At 42.5% G+C, this 16,154-nt stretch overlaps 1 protein-coding gene across 1 annotated transcript in view; it reads left to right on the forward strand.

Annotated features, from left to right (window-relative positions):
- Positions 1-12,148: 12,148 nt before the first annotated feature.
- Positions 12,149-16,154, forward strand: part of cd36 (CD36 molecule (thrombospondin receptor)) — a 39,513-nt gene continuing 35,507 nt past the window's right edge. The window contains exons 1-3 of the mRNA XM_061911848.1: positions 12,149-12,375; positions 12,560-12,720; positions 15,547-15,691. Of these exons, the coding sequence (XP_061767832.1) occupies positions 12,250-12,375; positions 12,560-12,720; positions 15,547-15,691 (432 nt within the window). The 5' untranslated portion in view covers positions 12,149-12,249. The remainder of the gene's footprint in view (positions 12,376-12,559; positions 12,721-15,546; positions 15,692-16,154) is intronic.

Raw genomic sequence — 16,154 nt, forward strand, 5'->3', positions numbered from 1 at the left:
GGAACCAAACAAGTAGCAATGTCCTTGTTGGACTCGTGTACACACTCATTGTTTGTGCTTTAAATAATTGAACCGGTGTCATGCACAAAGTCAACAGTGTGTCCAAAGGTTGTTGGTCGGTGGCACTTTTGTTCTGCTTTTCAGCCCAAAACAATTCTTAGAAACCAAAACAGTGTGTGTGTGCTCTGTGTTTCGGCGCTGCAAGACGGCGTAACCACTGCTCCACCGCGCTGCCCTGTATTGAAAGTCAAATAAATGTACAAGGCCCTGCGATGAGGTGGCGACTTGTCCAGGGTGTACCCCGCCTACCGCCCGAATGCAGCTCAGATAGGCTCCAGCGACCCCCCCGCCACCCCAGAAGGGACAAGTGGTAGGCCGATTGTATTGTACCATATGTCCTGGCAAGAAATCTGCGTTCAAAGGACTCCGGCTTATTAGTGATTCCCAAAGCCCCAAAAAAAGTCTGCGGGCTATAGAGCGTTTTCCGTTCGGGCTCCAGTACTCTGGAATGCCCTCCCGGTAACAGTTCGAGATGCTACCTCAGTAGAAGCATTTAAGTCTCATCTTAAAACTCATCTGTATACTCTAGCCTTTAAATAGACTCCCTTTTTAGACCAGTTGATCTGCCGCTTCTTTTCTTTTTCTCCTCTGTCCCACCCACCTCCCTTGTGGAAGGGGTCCGGTCCGATGGCCATGGATGAAGTACTGGCTGTCCAGAGTCGGGACCCAGGATGGACTGCTCGTCGGGACCCAGGATGGACCGCTCGCCTGTGTATCGGTTGGGGACATCTCTACGCTGCTGATCCGACTCCGCTTGGGATGGTTTCTTGTGGACAGGACTCTCGCTGCTGTCTTGGATCCGCTTTGAACTGAACTCTCGCGGCTGTGTTGGATCCACTATGGATTGAACTTTCACAGTATCATGTTAGAGACGCTCGACATCCATTGCTTTCGGTCCCCTAAGGGTACTCTCCAAGGTTCTCATAGTCATCATTGTCACCGACGTCCCACTGGGTGTGAGTTTTCCTTGCCCTTATGTGGGTTCTTCCGAGGATGTCGTAGTCGTAGTGGTTTGTGCAGTCTTTTGAGACATTTGTGATTTAGGGCTATATAAATAATCATTGATTGATTGATAGAAAATGGATGGATGGATTTAATGCACAAGAACATTTGATTCACCAGCAGCATGACACAAAACCACTTCATGTCTTGTTTGTGCAGTTTTTACATGTTCAAGAGCACACAAAACAACATAAGTCCTGTTTCATGAGGATGGAGATGAAGTTCATTCAAATAGTTCTGTCACAGTAAGAGGTCATGTTATAAAAACATCTTCTTTCATGTTTCTTTTAGGATAGAAGTTCAAATTACTGTCTTGTACCATGAATGGTTTAACGTGGACCCCGACTTAAACAAGTTGAAAAACTTATTCTGGTGTTACCATTTAGTGGTCAATTGTACGGAATATGTACTGAACTGTGCAATCTACTGATAAAAGTTTCAATCAATCAATCAATCAATCAATCAATCAATCAATCAATCAATCCATCTCCTTAAAGGGGAACATTATCACAATTTCAAAAGGGTTAAAAACAATAAAAATCAGTTCCCAGTGGCTTGTTGTATTTTTTGAAGTTTTTATCAAAATTTTACCGGTCCCGGAATATCCCTAAAAAAAGCTTAAAAGTGCCTTATTTTCGCTCTCTCGAAGCCACTGTTCATTTCCCTGTGACGTCACACAGTGCTGCCAATGTAAACAAACAATGGCGACTAGCACAGCAAGATATAGCGACATTAGCTCGGATTCAGACTCGGATTTCAGCGGCTTAAGCGATTCAACAGATTACGCATGTATTGAAACGGAAGGTTGGAGTATGAAAGTATTGAAGAAGACACTGAAGCTATTGAGCGAATAGCTATTGACGCTATTCATAGCCATAGCATGGCCGAATAGCTGCGTTAGCATCGCCGGTAAAATGTGCGGACCAAACGATCAGGACTTTCGCATCTTGTGACACTGGAGCAACTTAAATCCGTCGATTGGTGAGTGTTTTTTTCGGATTAAATGTGGATGGAAGGAAACGTAATATAGTTTCAAATGTACATACAGCTATAGCCTAAATAGCATGTTAGCATTGATTAGCTGGCAGTCACGCCGCGACCAAATATGTCTGATTAGCACATAAGTCAACAACATCAACAAAACTCACCTTTGTGATTTTGTTGACTTCATCGTTGCAAATGTATCTGAAGGTTATCCATACATCTCTGTGCCATGTCTGTCTTAGCATCGCCGGTAAAATGTGCAGAAACTCAGGCACATTCGATGGGGTCTGGCGGCAGATTTCTTGCCACTTTCGCATCTTCGGGCCAGTGGTGCAACTTGAATCCCTCCCTGTTAGTGTTGTTACACCCTCCGACAACACACCGACGAGGCATGACGTCTCCAAGGTTCCAAAAAATAGTCGAAAAAATGGAAAATAACAGAGCTGAGACCCGGTGTTTGTAATGTGTTTGAGAAAATGAAAATGGCGACTTTCTTACCTAGGCAACGTCACGTACTGACGTCATCGCTACAAGAGGGCTAAACAGAAAGGCGTTAATTCGCCAAAATTCACCCATTTAGAGTTCGGAAATCGGTTAAAAAAAACATATGGTCTTTTTTCTGCAACATCAAGGTATATATTGACGCTTACATAGGTCTGCTGATAATGTTCCCCTTTAAGGAAATATGTCACTTAATTTTACGTGAAAAAGTCAAGGTATATATTGACGCTTACATAGGTCTGCTGATAATGTTCCCCTTTAAGGAAACATGTCACTTAATTTTACTGTGAAAAAGTCAGTTGATTTTTTTGGTAGCTCATTCGCTAGAATTTTACCGTGAAAATAAAAATGGTGCCGTTTTTATATTTGTGCTGTAGAAACAAATAACCATAGATTTTACAGTAAAATACTGGCAGCCCAGTTGCCAGAATGTCATTGTGAAAATAACAGTGGCACCCTTTTTCAAATCCCAGTCATGCACTGTAAAAACGATTTTGGATTTCAGAGTAAAAAACTGGCAGCCAGAATTTTAACAAGAAAATACAATTGGTACTGTTTTTCGATTTACAGTGAAGTACTGTAAAAACAAACAATGTAAATTTCTAATTTTATCCTGATACATCTCCACTTTGGGATGAATGTGAATCAGCTGAAGGATCACTGTCTCATTCGTTTTGGGAATGTCCAATTATTTTACTCGGAGGTATATCAGAGAAAACTTGTCCGGGTGGTCTTCAGAAACACAAAAACTTGCAAAATATATTACAGCTGTGTTAATTCTCAGGACAGTTTGGGCCAAAAACTCATTCTCAAAGAGTGGAAAACCCCGTCTGCACCCAACTTCAGGACCTGGTTAAATGAACTTGTGAATGTAAAAACTCTTGAAAAAAATAAGATTTATAAACTCTGCATGTATGAACAAATGGGAACTAACCTGGAAACCTTTACTGACATATAAAATATATATAATTATAACTTATAGACATTTAAACATTTTGCCTTTTCTTTTTTCAAGTTGTATTCCTTTTTTATTAGGGACCGAAGTCCCATTTGGACAGAGGACCTTATTGTATCTGTAAGGTTTTATTCTTTCTTTATTATTAGGAACCAAATGTCCTTTTGGGACAGAGGATCCTATTGTATTTCTAAGGTTTTATTATTATTATTATTATTATTATTATTATTATCCATTTTCTACCGCTTATTCCCTTTTTTGGGGGGGGGTCGCGGGGGGTGCTGGCACCTATCTCAGCTACAATTGGGCAGAAGGCGGGGTACACCCTGGACAAGTCGCCACCTTATCACAGGGCCAACACAGATAGACAGACAAAATTCACACTCACATTCACACACTAGGGCCAATTTTTTGTTTATTATTATTATTATTACGCACCTTCGTGCTGTAGTTTGACCAAAATTTACACACACATCGGTATGGCAAACTTTGCTATCTAATAAAAAAACCAAACCCCAAAACTCAAAATTGCGCTCTAGCGCCCCCTAGGAAAAAACCCAGACAAAACTGCTTGTAACTTCCGTTAGGAATGTCGTACAGACATGAAACAAACACCTCTATGTAGGTCTAACTTAGACCTAGATTTCATACAGTGACTTCCTTCAGCGTACAGTAAATCAACAGGAAGTTGGCAAAAACCCCTTCAAAACTAAATTTTACAAAAAAATGTAATTTGTGCCTCTTTGCGCTGTAATTTGACCCCCTTAAAATGCTTCAAAACTCACCAAACTGGACACACACACTGGCGAAAATTGCGATCCAATAAAAAAACAACAACAACAAAAAAAACCTCTAAATTGCGCTCTAGCGCCCCCTAGGAATAGAACACAGACAAAACTGCTCCCAGGAAGAAAACACAGACACAACTGCTTGTAACTTCCGGTAGGAATGTCGAAGAGACATGAAACAAAAACCTCTATGTAGGTCTCACTTAGACCTAGATTTCATACAGTGACTTCCTTCAGCGTACAGTAAATCAACAGGAAGTTGGCAAAAACCCCTTCAAAACAAAATTTTACAAAAAAATGTCATTTGTGCCTCTTTGCGCTGTAATTTGACCCCCTTAAAATGCTTCAAAACTCACCAAACTGGACACACACACTGGCGAAAATTGCGATCTAATAAAAAAACAACAACAACAAAAAAAACTCTAAATTGCGCTCCAGCGCCCCCTAGGAATAGAACACAGACAAAACTGCTCCCAGGAAGAAAACACAGACAAAACTGCTTGTAACTTCCGGTAGGAATGTCGAAGAGACATGAAACAAAAACCTCTATGTAGGTCTCACTTAGACCTAGATTTCATACAGTGACTTCCTTCAGCGTACAGTAAATCAACAGGAAGTTGGCAAAAACCCCTTCAAAACAAAATTTTACAAAAAAATGTCATTTGTGCCTCTTTGCGCTGTAATTTGACCCCCTTAAAATGCTTCAAAACTCACCAAACTGGACACACACACTGGCGAAAATTGCGATCTAATAAAAAAACAACAACAACAAAAAAAACTCTAAATTGCGCTCCAGCGCCCCCTAGGAATAGAACACAGACAAAACTGCTCCCAGGAAGAAAACAGACAAAACTGCTTGTAACTTCCGGTAGGAATGTCGAAGAGACATGAAACAAAAACCTCTATGTAGGTCTAACTTAGACCTAGATTTCATACAGTGACTTCCTTCAGCATACAGTGAATCAACAGGAAGTTGGCAAAAACCCCTTCAAAACTAAATTTTACTAAAAAATGACATTTGTGCCTCTTTGCGCTGTAATTTGACCCCCTTAAAATGCTTCAAAACTCACCAAACTGGACACACACACTGGTGAAAATTGCAATCTAATAAAAAAACAAACAAAAAAAAACCTCTAAATTGCGCTCTAGCGCCCCCTTGGAATAAAAAACAGACAAAACTGCTCCTCGGAAGAAAACACAGACACAACTGCTTGTAACTTCCGGTAGGAATGTCGAAGAGACATGAAACAAAAACCTCTATGTAGGTCTCACTTAGACCTACATTTTAATAATCGACAACCCTCAGCAAAAATCAACAGGAAGTTGGCAATTACCCCTTCAAAAAAATGTTTTGTAAAAACCTGTCACCTTTTTTCAAACATTATGGGTGACAAAAAGAAGCACCAGTGTGACCCCAGGATGCAGGAAAGGTAGGTAACGGGAGGGTAAAGATATGTTTAATGGATAAAAGGCAGGAAACACCAGCAAAAGTCGGTCCCGTCCATCGCTGCTTGCAGCTTTAATTATTGTTATTATTTTTTGTATTGATCCCACGCTACTATTGCTTTTTTGTGTGGTTTTGTCACGGTCTACTTGCGTTTTTTTTGGTGTGACTTTTTATTTTGTAGTTTTTTTTTGCATCTGATCAAGCCCTGTGACTTTTCTTCTTCCTTTTTTAAGTGTGAACGGTGGAGAGGTTCTCGGGAGGTGATTTTTTCTAATAATCTCTATACTTTAAATCTTGAGTTGTTAAACTTCAAGTGCACCTCACTCCTTAAGTGTGTATGTGAGTGTGTATGAGTGGATGTGTGCCTGTATGAAGGGTCTGCGTGAGCAAAGTATGACTGTCAAATGGGATTCCATCCATCCATCCATTTTCTACCGCTTATTCCCTTTCGGGGTCGCGGGGGGCGCTGGCGCCTATCTCAGCTACAATCGGGCGGAAGGCGGGGTACACCCTGGACAAGTCGCCACCTCATCGCAGGGCCAACACAGATAGACAGACAACATTCACACTCACATTCACACACTAGGGCCAATTTAGTGTTGCCAATCAACCAATCCCCAGGTGCATCCCCGGAGGGAACCCATGCATTCACGGGGAGAACATGCAAACTCCACACAGAAAGATCCCGAGCCTGGATTTGAACCCAGGACTGCAGGACCTTCGTATTGTGAGGCAGACGCACTAACCCCTCTTCCACCGTGAAGCCCGTCAAATGGGATTTTAACTGTAAAATTCTATGAAATATATTTGCAAAAAAACCCCAAAAACAACAACTATAACTGTAGATTTCACGGTAAAATACTGAGAGCTCAGGGACCAGACGCCAGAATTTCACGGTAAAAATAACAATAGTGCCGATTTTTGCATTTACTGTAATGCACTGTAAAAAACGCCTGTGGATTTTACATTGATAACTGACAGCATTTGCAAAATTCCGTTCATCCATCTATCAATTAAATGAATGAGGGTATCTAGTTAGGTCTCTGCTTTTTGCAGATAGATAGATAGATAGATAGTACTTTATTGATTCCTTCAGGATGATGTGGTCCTGATGGCTTCATCTGGCCAGGATCCTCAGGTGGATCGGTTTGCAGCCGAGTGTGAAGCGACTGGGATGGGAATCAGCACTTCCAAGTCCGAGTCCATGGTTCTCGCCCGGAAAAGGGTGGAGTGCCATCCCCGGGTTGGGGAGGAGACCCTGCCCCAAGTGGAGGAGTTCAAGTACCTCGGAGTATTGTTCACGAGTGAGGGAAAAGTGGATCGTGAGAGCAACAGGCGGATCGGTACGGTGTCTTCAGTAATGCAGACGCTGTATCAATCCGTTGAGGTGAAGAAGGATTTCAGCCGGAAGCAAAAGTCTCAATTTACTGGTCGATGTACGTTCCCATCCTCACCTATGGTCATGAGCTTTATATGACCGAAAGGACCAGATCACGGATACAAGCGGCCGAAATGAGTTTCCTCCGCCGGGTGGCGGGGCTCTCCCTTAGAGATAGGGTGAGAAGCTCTGCCATCCGGGAGGAACTCAAAGTAAAGCCGCTGCTCCTCCACATCGAGAGGAGCCAGATGAGGTGGTTCGGCATCTGGTCAAGATGCCACCCGAACACCTCCCTTGGGCACGTCCGACCGGTAGGAGGCCACAGGTAATACCCAGGACACGTTGGGAAGACTATGTCTCCCGGCTGGCCTGGGAACGCCTCAGGATCCCCCGGCAGGAGCTGGACGAAATGGCTGGGGAGAGGGAAGTATGGGCTTCCCTGCTTAGGCTGCTGCCCCCGTGACCCGACCTCGGATAAGCGGAAGAAGATGGACAGTTAAAAATTAAATATAAAAGTGGTACCGTTTTTCAGTTTACAGTAATTCACTGTTTTAACAGTAAAACAGTAAAATAGACTTTTACCGTAAAAAATAACAGTGGTACCGTTTTTACATTTGCTGTATTACACTGTAAAGGTCAGAACATTTTATGGCAAAATACTAAAAAATCAGTCAGAATTTTACCACAAAAATAACATGTCGTATTTTGATTTACAGTAAAAAAGGCAGCACATATTTTACAGTTAGATTTTGGCGACCAAGCTGCAAGTTTTTTTTGTTTGTTTTTGTTTTCTTTTTTACACTGTATTGAAAGGACTTTCCGCACTTAAGTTTTTTTTTCATATAACTCTGCTGTTTCACAGAAATTCTGAACAGTCTTGTAGGTAAAGATACAAAAGTTAAAAAGTATATAAATGTACAATGTCACAGCATCTTCCTGCTGAAAAAGGTTGAGTGAATTAATTGAAGTGGCGCCCTCTGCTGGCTGGATTCAAAGCTGCAGTTCTCTTTCTGTCCTGCAGATAGAGCTATCAAAGCATGTTCTATTTAAAATAGCAATTTAGTCAACTAAAAAGGCCGTATTGGCATGTGTTGCAATGTTAATATTTCATCATTGATATATAAACTATCAGACTGCATGGTGGGTAGTAGTGGCTTTCAGTAGGCCTTTAAGTTACTATGAAAAAAAATAGCACATACGGAAATCTCTAATTACATAATTAAAAATGCACAACAAAGTGGTGAAGTTTATTTGGCGCATGCTTGATAAAGTTACATAAAAGTACACCAAACGTTGTTTTTTTTTTTGCTAAAGATGTCCAAACAAAGGTGGGATAAACGACATACTACTTCTTCATGGTAGTTTGTTCACTTTATGTGTTAAATGTCATCATTTCTAACAAGCAAACAAGATAACAAAGAGCATGCAATAATTAGCGTTGTCAAATAATTCATTTGTTAAAATGACATTTTTAAATGGCAGTGCAACGTCGAAATAAACCATTCGACCATGCATGGCCACCCGAAATCGCATGATTATTCCGTGTTTCTACTTGAATAATGCAATTTTTTGGTGAATAATTACATGAGTTAATGCCTTACATTTGGCAGCCCTGGTAATAATACATAATTCACTGAAGAGCCGAGTCACACCAAAGACTATAAAAATGGGACCCATTACCTCCCTGCTTGGCACTCAGCATCAAAAATTGGAAATTGGGGGTTAAATCGCCAAAAAATGATTCTCAGGAGCGGCACCGCTTCTGCTCACTGCTCCCCTCACCTCCCAGGGGGTGAACAAGGGGATGGTTCAAATGCAGAGGACAAATTTCACCACACCTAGTATGTGTGACTATCATTTGTACTTTAAAGGCCTACTGAAAGCCACTACTAGCGACCACGCAGTCTGATAGTTTATATATCAATGATGAAATATTAACATTACAACACATGCCAATACGGCCTTTTTAGTTTACTAAATTACAATTTTAAATTTCCCGCAAGTTTCTTGTTGAAAACGTTGCGGAATGATGACGTGTACGCGTGACGTCACAGACTGTAAGGAAATATTAGCGCTGCACCAAACACAGCTAAAAGTCGTTTCTGTTCATGGCGTAATTACACAGTAATTTGGACATCTGTGTTGCTGAATCTTTTGCAATTTGTTCAATTAATAATGGAGACGTCAAAGAAGAATGCTGTTGGTGGAAAGCGGTGGATTTAGCACCGAGACACAGCCGGTGTTTCTTTGTTTTTAACACAGAGCGGTCAAGCGAACATGTTTCTCTACGTCAACCAGCAAGTTTTTGGATGGGGAAATTGTGATATATATCTTACCGGAGACATCAATGGATTATTCGTCGTCTTGCAGCAGCTGTCATGTCAAAAAAGGCAGCTGTGAGCTTGGCTCCTCGGCTTCTCTCTGAGACATTGCGTGTTCACCGCAGCCATCCGACCTCGAGGCATGTCTTTACAATCTTTAAAAACAGGGGCGGCATGGCGTAGTGGTTAGCGCGGCCGTGCCAGAAACCTGAGGGTTGCAGGTTCGCTTCCTACCTATTGACATCGAAATCGCTGCCGTTGTGTCCTTGGGCAGGACACTTCACCCTTGCCCTCGGTGCCGCAAACTGGCAGCCACGCTTCCGTCAGTCTACCCCAGGGCAGCTGTGGCTACAGATGTAGCTTACCACCACCAGGTGTGAATGTATGTTGAGTCCTACTTCTCTGTGAGCGCTTTGAGTATCTAACAATAGTGAAGTGAATTATATTTATATAGCGCTTTACTCAAGTGACTCAAAGCGCTTTACATAGTGAAACCCAATATCTAAGTTACATTTAAACCAGTGTGGGTGGCACTGGGAGCAGGTGGGTAAAGCGTCTTGCCCAAGGACACAACGGCAGTGACTAGGATGGCACAAGCGGGAATCGAACCTGCAACCCTCAAGTTGCTGGCACGGCCACTCTACCAACCGAGCTATGCCGCCCAATAGAAACGCGCGATATAAATCTAATCCATTATTTTTATTATTATTATTAAAATCTCACTAAAACACTATTAAAACAATAAGCAGATAAGGGATCTTCCAGAATTATCCTAGTAAATGTGTCTAAAAATATCTGAATCGCTCACAATGCAATCGCCTTTTTTTTTTAAAACTTTATTTCTAGTCATTCGCTATCAATATCCTCAGCCACGAATCTTTCATCCATCCATCCATCATCTTCTGCTTATCCGAGGTCGGGTCGCGGGGGCAGCACCCTAAGCAGGGAAACCCAGACTTCCCTCTCCCCAGCCACTTTGTCTAGCTCTTACCGGGGGATCCCGAGGCTTCCTGGGTTTACTTTGAGTTCCTCCCGGATGGCAGAGCTTCTCACCCTATCTCTAAGGGAGAGCCCCGCCACACGGTGGAGGAAACTCATTTCGGCCGCTTGTACCCGTGATCTTATCCTTTCGGTCATGACCCAAAGCTCATGACCATAGGTGAGGATGGGAACGTAGATCGACCGGTAAATTGAGAGCTTTGCCTTCCGGCTCAGCTCCTTCTTCACCACAACGGACCGGTACAACGTCCGCATTACTGAAGACGCCGCACCGATCCGCCTGTCGATCTCACGATCCACTCTTCCCTCACTCGTGAACAAGACTCCTAGGTACTTGAACTCCTCCACTTGGGGCAGGGTCTCCTCCCCAACCCGGAGATGGCACTCCACCCTTTTCCGGGCGAGAACCATGGACTCGCTCAAATTAATGGGGAAATTGTCGTTTTCTCGGTCCGAATAGCTCTTTTTGTTGGAGGCTCCCATTACAAACAATGTGAGAATGTGAGGAGCCCTCACACGAGTGACGTCATCGGCTGCGACTTCCGGTAAAGGTGATGTTTTTTTTATCAGCACCAAAAGTTGCAAACTTGCAAAGTTGCAAGCATTTAAGTCTCACCTTAAAACTCATCTGTATACTCTAGCCTTTAAATAGACCTTTTTAGACCAGTTGATCTGCCGCTTCTTTTCTTTCTCCTATGTCCCCCCCTCCCTTGTGGTCCAATGACCATGGATGAAGTACTGGCTGTCCAGAGTCGAGACCCAGGATGGACCGCTCGTCGGGACCCAGGATGGACCGCTCGCCTGTATCGGTTGGGGACATCTCTACGCTGCTGATCCGCTTGAGATGGTTTCCTGTGGACGGGACTCTCGCTGCTGTGTTGGAGCCACTATGGATTGAACTTTCACAGTATCATGTTAGACCCGCTCGACATCCATTGCTTTCGGTCCCCTAGAGGGGGGGGGGTTGCCCACATCTGAGGTCCTCTCCAAGGTTTCTCATAGTCAGCATTGTCACTGGCGTCCCACTGGATGTGAATTCTCCCTGCCCACTGGGTGTGAGTTTTCCTTGCCCTTTTGTGGGTTCTTCCGAGGATGTTGTAGTCGTAATGATTTGTGCAGTCCTTTGAGACATTTGTGATTTGGGGCTATATAAATAAACATTGATTGATTGATTGATTATCGTGGATGTTCTCTACTAAATCCTTTCAGCAAAAATATGGCAATATCTCGAGATGATCAAGTATGACACATAGAATGGACCTGCTATCCCCGTTTAAATAAGAAAATCTCATTTCAGTAGGCCTTTAACTTTAAAATGACACCATGAAATACACAGGGTCCATCATGCATGCAAAAAGGGGATTGACACTGCCCCCAAGTGGCAACTGTAACGTCCTGCAAGATCGTCCAATTAACAATCCAGCCACCAAAATAAATATTTTTTCTCAGCAACGACAGCAAAATAAATGTGTCCTAAGGGAGTAAAGGGTAGCATTATGCGATTAGGCTAAAAGGACAATAATGCCTCCATATAATATGCAATAGATAAGCACATTTAAATGGCAGTGCAAAGTGTTTGGAGGAAAGATGTTGGTGCAACTCCTCCGTCAACCTTTCAACCGTTTATGGCTGATAAGGGCGCCTGAACGTTGACCCTTCCATGACAGGTATAAGGTGCACACCTGCACCTGGCCCCGTGCACACTGCTGAGGCTTCAGGCTCTGTCCGCGCTCGCTCTCTGCAGCTTCACGCCCCGGTGACAGCCAACCCGGAGACAGAGTCAGGCAGACGGAGGCAGGCACACACCCGCTGCCATGGAGTCCTGCTGTAACGCCAGGTGCGGGCTGATCGCCGGCGCCGTCATTGGGGCTGTGGTGGCCCTGTTGGGAGGCATCCTGATCCCGGTGGGGAACAACATCATCGAGACGACCGTCAAGAAGGTACGGCGCTTTTTGGGGGATCAAGGTGGGGAACCGGCGGCGGTTTACCGATGCCATCTGGAGGACACGTTGTCTTCAAACATGTGCTCCAAAAGCAAATGTTGCCGCCATCTGCAGTTTCATGCTTCAGCGGGGGTGCTGGCAGCCTTTATTCTTGTTAAAAATAGTCTCTGTGGGGGTTTAGGAGGCTGTCATCGAGCCCGGCACGCCGGCGTACGAAAACTGGGCGTCATCGCCGGCACCCTTGTACAGGCAGTTCTGGTTCTTTGACGTGCAAAACCCCCAGGAGGTGGTGGAGCAGGGTGCCCGTCCAGCGCTGGTGGAGAAGGGACCTTATACCTACATGTAAGCTGCACATACCTTACAGCACACCTTTCTGTCCTCATGATAGGTTCACCTTTAAGAAACAGTACTAGCTTGGGGGTGTCAAGGTCCATGGCAGAAAACTCCTGAGAAAAACAGTGTCTGATATAATTTATCCTGAATTCTTTAATTTATTGAGTTCTAATGAAGGCCGCAGTGCCTGGTATCATTTATCCTGAAGACATTCATTCAGTGGTTTCTAATGAAGGCTACACAGTGCCTGATATCATTTATCCTGAAGACATTCATTTAGTGGTTTCTAATGAAGGCCAAAGTGTCTTATATCATTTTTCCTGAATGTATTAATTTATTGATATTTATTGAAGGCGTAGGTGTCTGATATTATTCATCCCATCCATCCATTTCCTACCGCTTATTCCCTTTCGGGGTCGCTGGCGCCTATCTCAGCTACAATCAGGCGGAAGGCGGGGTACACCCTGGACAAGTCGCCACCTCATCGCAGGGCCAATACAGATAGACAGACAACATTCACACTCACATTCACACACTAGGGACAATTTAGTGTCGCCAATCAACCTATCCCCAGGTGCATGTCTTTGGAATGATTCATTATTTGGAATTATTCATCCCAAATTCATTCATTTATTGATAACTAATTAAGGCCACGGTGTCAGATATCATTTATTTGAATTTGTTCATTTAGGGGTTTCTAATGAAGGCCAAAGTGTCTTAAATCATTTGTCCTAAATTTATTGATATTTATTGAAGGCCTAGGTGTCTGATATTATTCATCCCAAATTAATTCATTTATTGATAACTAATTAAGGCCACGGTGTCAGATATCATTTATCCTGAATTCTTTCATTTAGGGGTTTCCAATGAAGGCCAAAGTGTGGTATATTATTTGTCCTAAATTTATTAATTAATTGATATTCATTGAAGACCAAGGTGTCTGATATTATCCATCCCAAATGCATTCATTCATTTATTGATAACTAATTAAGGCCACAGTGTGAAATATCATTTATCTGAATTCGTTCATTAAGGGGTTTCTAATGAAGGCCAAAGTGTCTTATATCATTTGTCCTAAATTTATTAATTTATTGATATTTATTGAAGGCCTAGGTGTCTGATATTATTCATCCCAAATTAATTCACTTATTGATAACTAATTAAGGCCACAGTGTGAAATATCATTTACCTGAATTCGTTCATTTAGGAGTTTCTAATGAATGAGTGTCTTATATCATTTGTTGTAAATGTATTAATTTATTGTTTTTTATTGAAGGCCTAGGTGTCTGATATCATTTATCCCAAATTCATTCATTGATTTCTAAGGAAGGCAACAGTGTCTGATATCATTTATCCTGAAGTCATTCATTTAGTGGTTTCTAATGAAGGCCAAAGTGTCTTATATCATTTGTCCTAAATTTATTAATTTATTTATATTTATTGAAGGCGTAGGTGTCTGATATTATTTATCCCGAATTAATTTGTGTATTGATAACTAATTAAGGCCACAGTGTGAAATATCTTTATCTGAATTTATTCATTTAGGGGTTTCTAATGAAGGCCAAAGTGTCTTATATCATTTGTTGTAAATGTATTCGTTTATTGTTTTTTATTGAAGGCCTAGGTGTCTGATATCATTTATCCCGAATTCATTCATTGATTTCTAAGGAAGGCAACAGTGTCTGATATCATTATCCTGAATTTATTTATTTAGTGGTTTCTCATGAAGGCCAAAGTGTCTGATATCATTTGTCGGGAATGCATTCATTCATCGGTATCTAATGAAGGCCAAGGTCATTGTGGAATGCACTCCCAACAGGTATACAAGTAAGTGCATCTCTATATTCCTTCAAAACCGCTCTAAAACAACACCTCCAGGCAACTTCAACACTTTACTAATACCCTCCTCCATTCACATCCCATCTCCCCGGATTATAAATAACTTTATGTAAATAATCAAATATACTTCTAATGTATATACTTGTTCTTATGCTATGTGAACTCACTATGTTCTCTGCTGGCTGTACATATCCTACTAAATAAGACCTACACTGTTTCAATGTCCACATTTCTCTGTTGATGCAATTGTTGATCACTGAAGTACTGATATCAACCAAAGCTCCTCATCCCACCCCGCGGATTGTAAATAATTCAATGTATATACTATGATGATTAACTTGTGTGATGACTGTGTTATGCTGATAGTATATATTTGTACCATGAATTGATTAACAAGTTGAAAAACTTATTGGGGTGTTACCATTTAGTGGTCAATTGTATGGAATATGTACTGTACTGTGCAATCTACTAATAAAAGTATCAATCAATTAATAGGTGCAGGCCTAAATTTACCGCATACCTTTGGTAAGCGCCGGAGTGAGAAGATGTTTTAAATTAATTACCGCCCCGTCGCTAATTCAAGGAAATACGGTACAACCCGTTTATTTTTATTTTTTTTACATATGTAGCATCATCTACAAATAATTGCTATTGCGACATCCAGTGGACACATTAAGAATAGCAGTTTCTTTCATTCAAAAATTTCGGCTCATTTTTGTACTTGGCAAACTCATCCCGCGGGCCGGATAAAACCTTTTCGCGGGCCGTATGTTTGACACCCCTCTTCTACTGTATACACTGGGAGTGAGCAAAATATTGCAAATTATTGCTTAACAATGGAGAGGATTAAATAAACTCTGCTTCTTCCTAATCCTTTTCGGACGTCTTTAAAAAGTAAACTAGCGATGTTTTTTTCTAGAACTTTTGTCCAGCATGTCTGGAACGAATGAAGGTAAAACATCGCAATTAATAAAAAATGTTCTCTCCTTCTCTCAGGGTAGGATATTTACCCAAAGCCAACATCACGTTCAACCCCAACCACACCGTCTCCTACAAGCTGCCTCAGGAGGCCATGTTTGCCCCCGAGTCGTCCGTGGGATGGGAGGACGACAACATCACCTCGCTCAACTTAGCTGTGGCTGTAAGTGAGTGTCGGCCTGGCTGTGTGCTGATCAACCAGCAGCCAGCAATCAGCCTGATCCCTCAGCTCCCACAACCTATTGCTTCTGCCTCAAGAGCAGTGATTCTTAAACCGTGGCACGCGGGCTCCATCTAGTGGTACGCCATATAATCGCCTAATTCAATATTCATCCATCCATCCATCCATTTTCTACCGCTTATTCCCTTTTGGGGTCGCGGGGGGGCGCTGGCGCCTATCTCAGCTACAATCGGGCGGAAGGCAGGGTACACCCTGGACAAGTCGCCACCTCATCGCAGGGCCAACACAGATAGACAGACAACATTCACACTCCCATTCACACACTAGGGCCAATTTAGTGTTGCCAATCAACCTATCCCCAGGTGCATGTCTTTGGAAGTGGGAGGAAGCCGGAGTACCCGGAGGGAACCCACGCATTCACGGGGAGAACATGCAAACTCCACAC

The sequence above is a fragment of the Nerophis ophidion genome, linkage group LG10 (assembly GCF_033978795.1).
Source record: "Nerophis ophidion isolate RoL-2023_Sa linkage group LG10, RoL_Noph_v1.0, whole genome shotgun sequence".
NCBI classification, from domain to species: domain Eukaryota; kingdom Metazoa; phylum Chordata; class Actinopteri; order Syngnathiformes; family Syngnathidae; genus Nerophis; species Nerophis ophidion.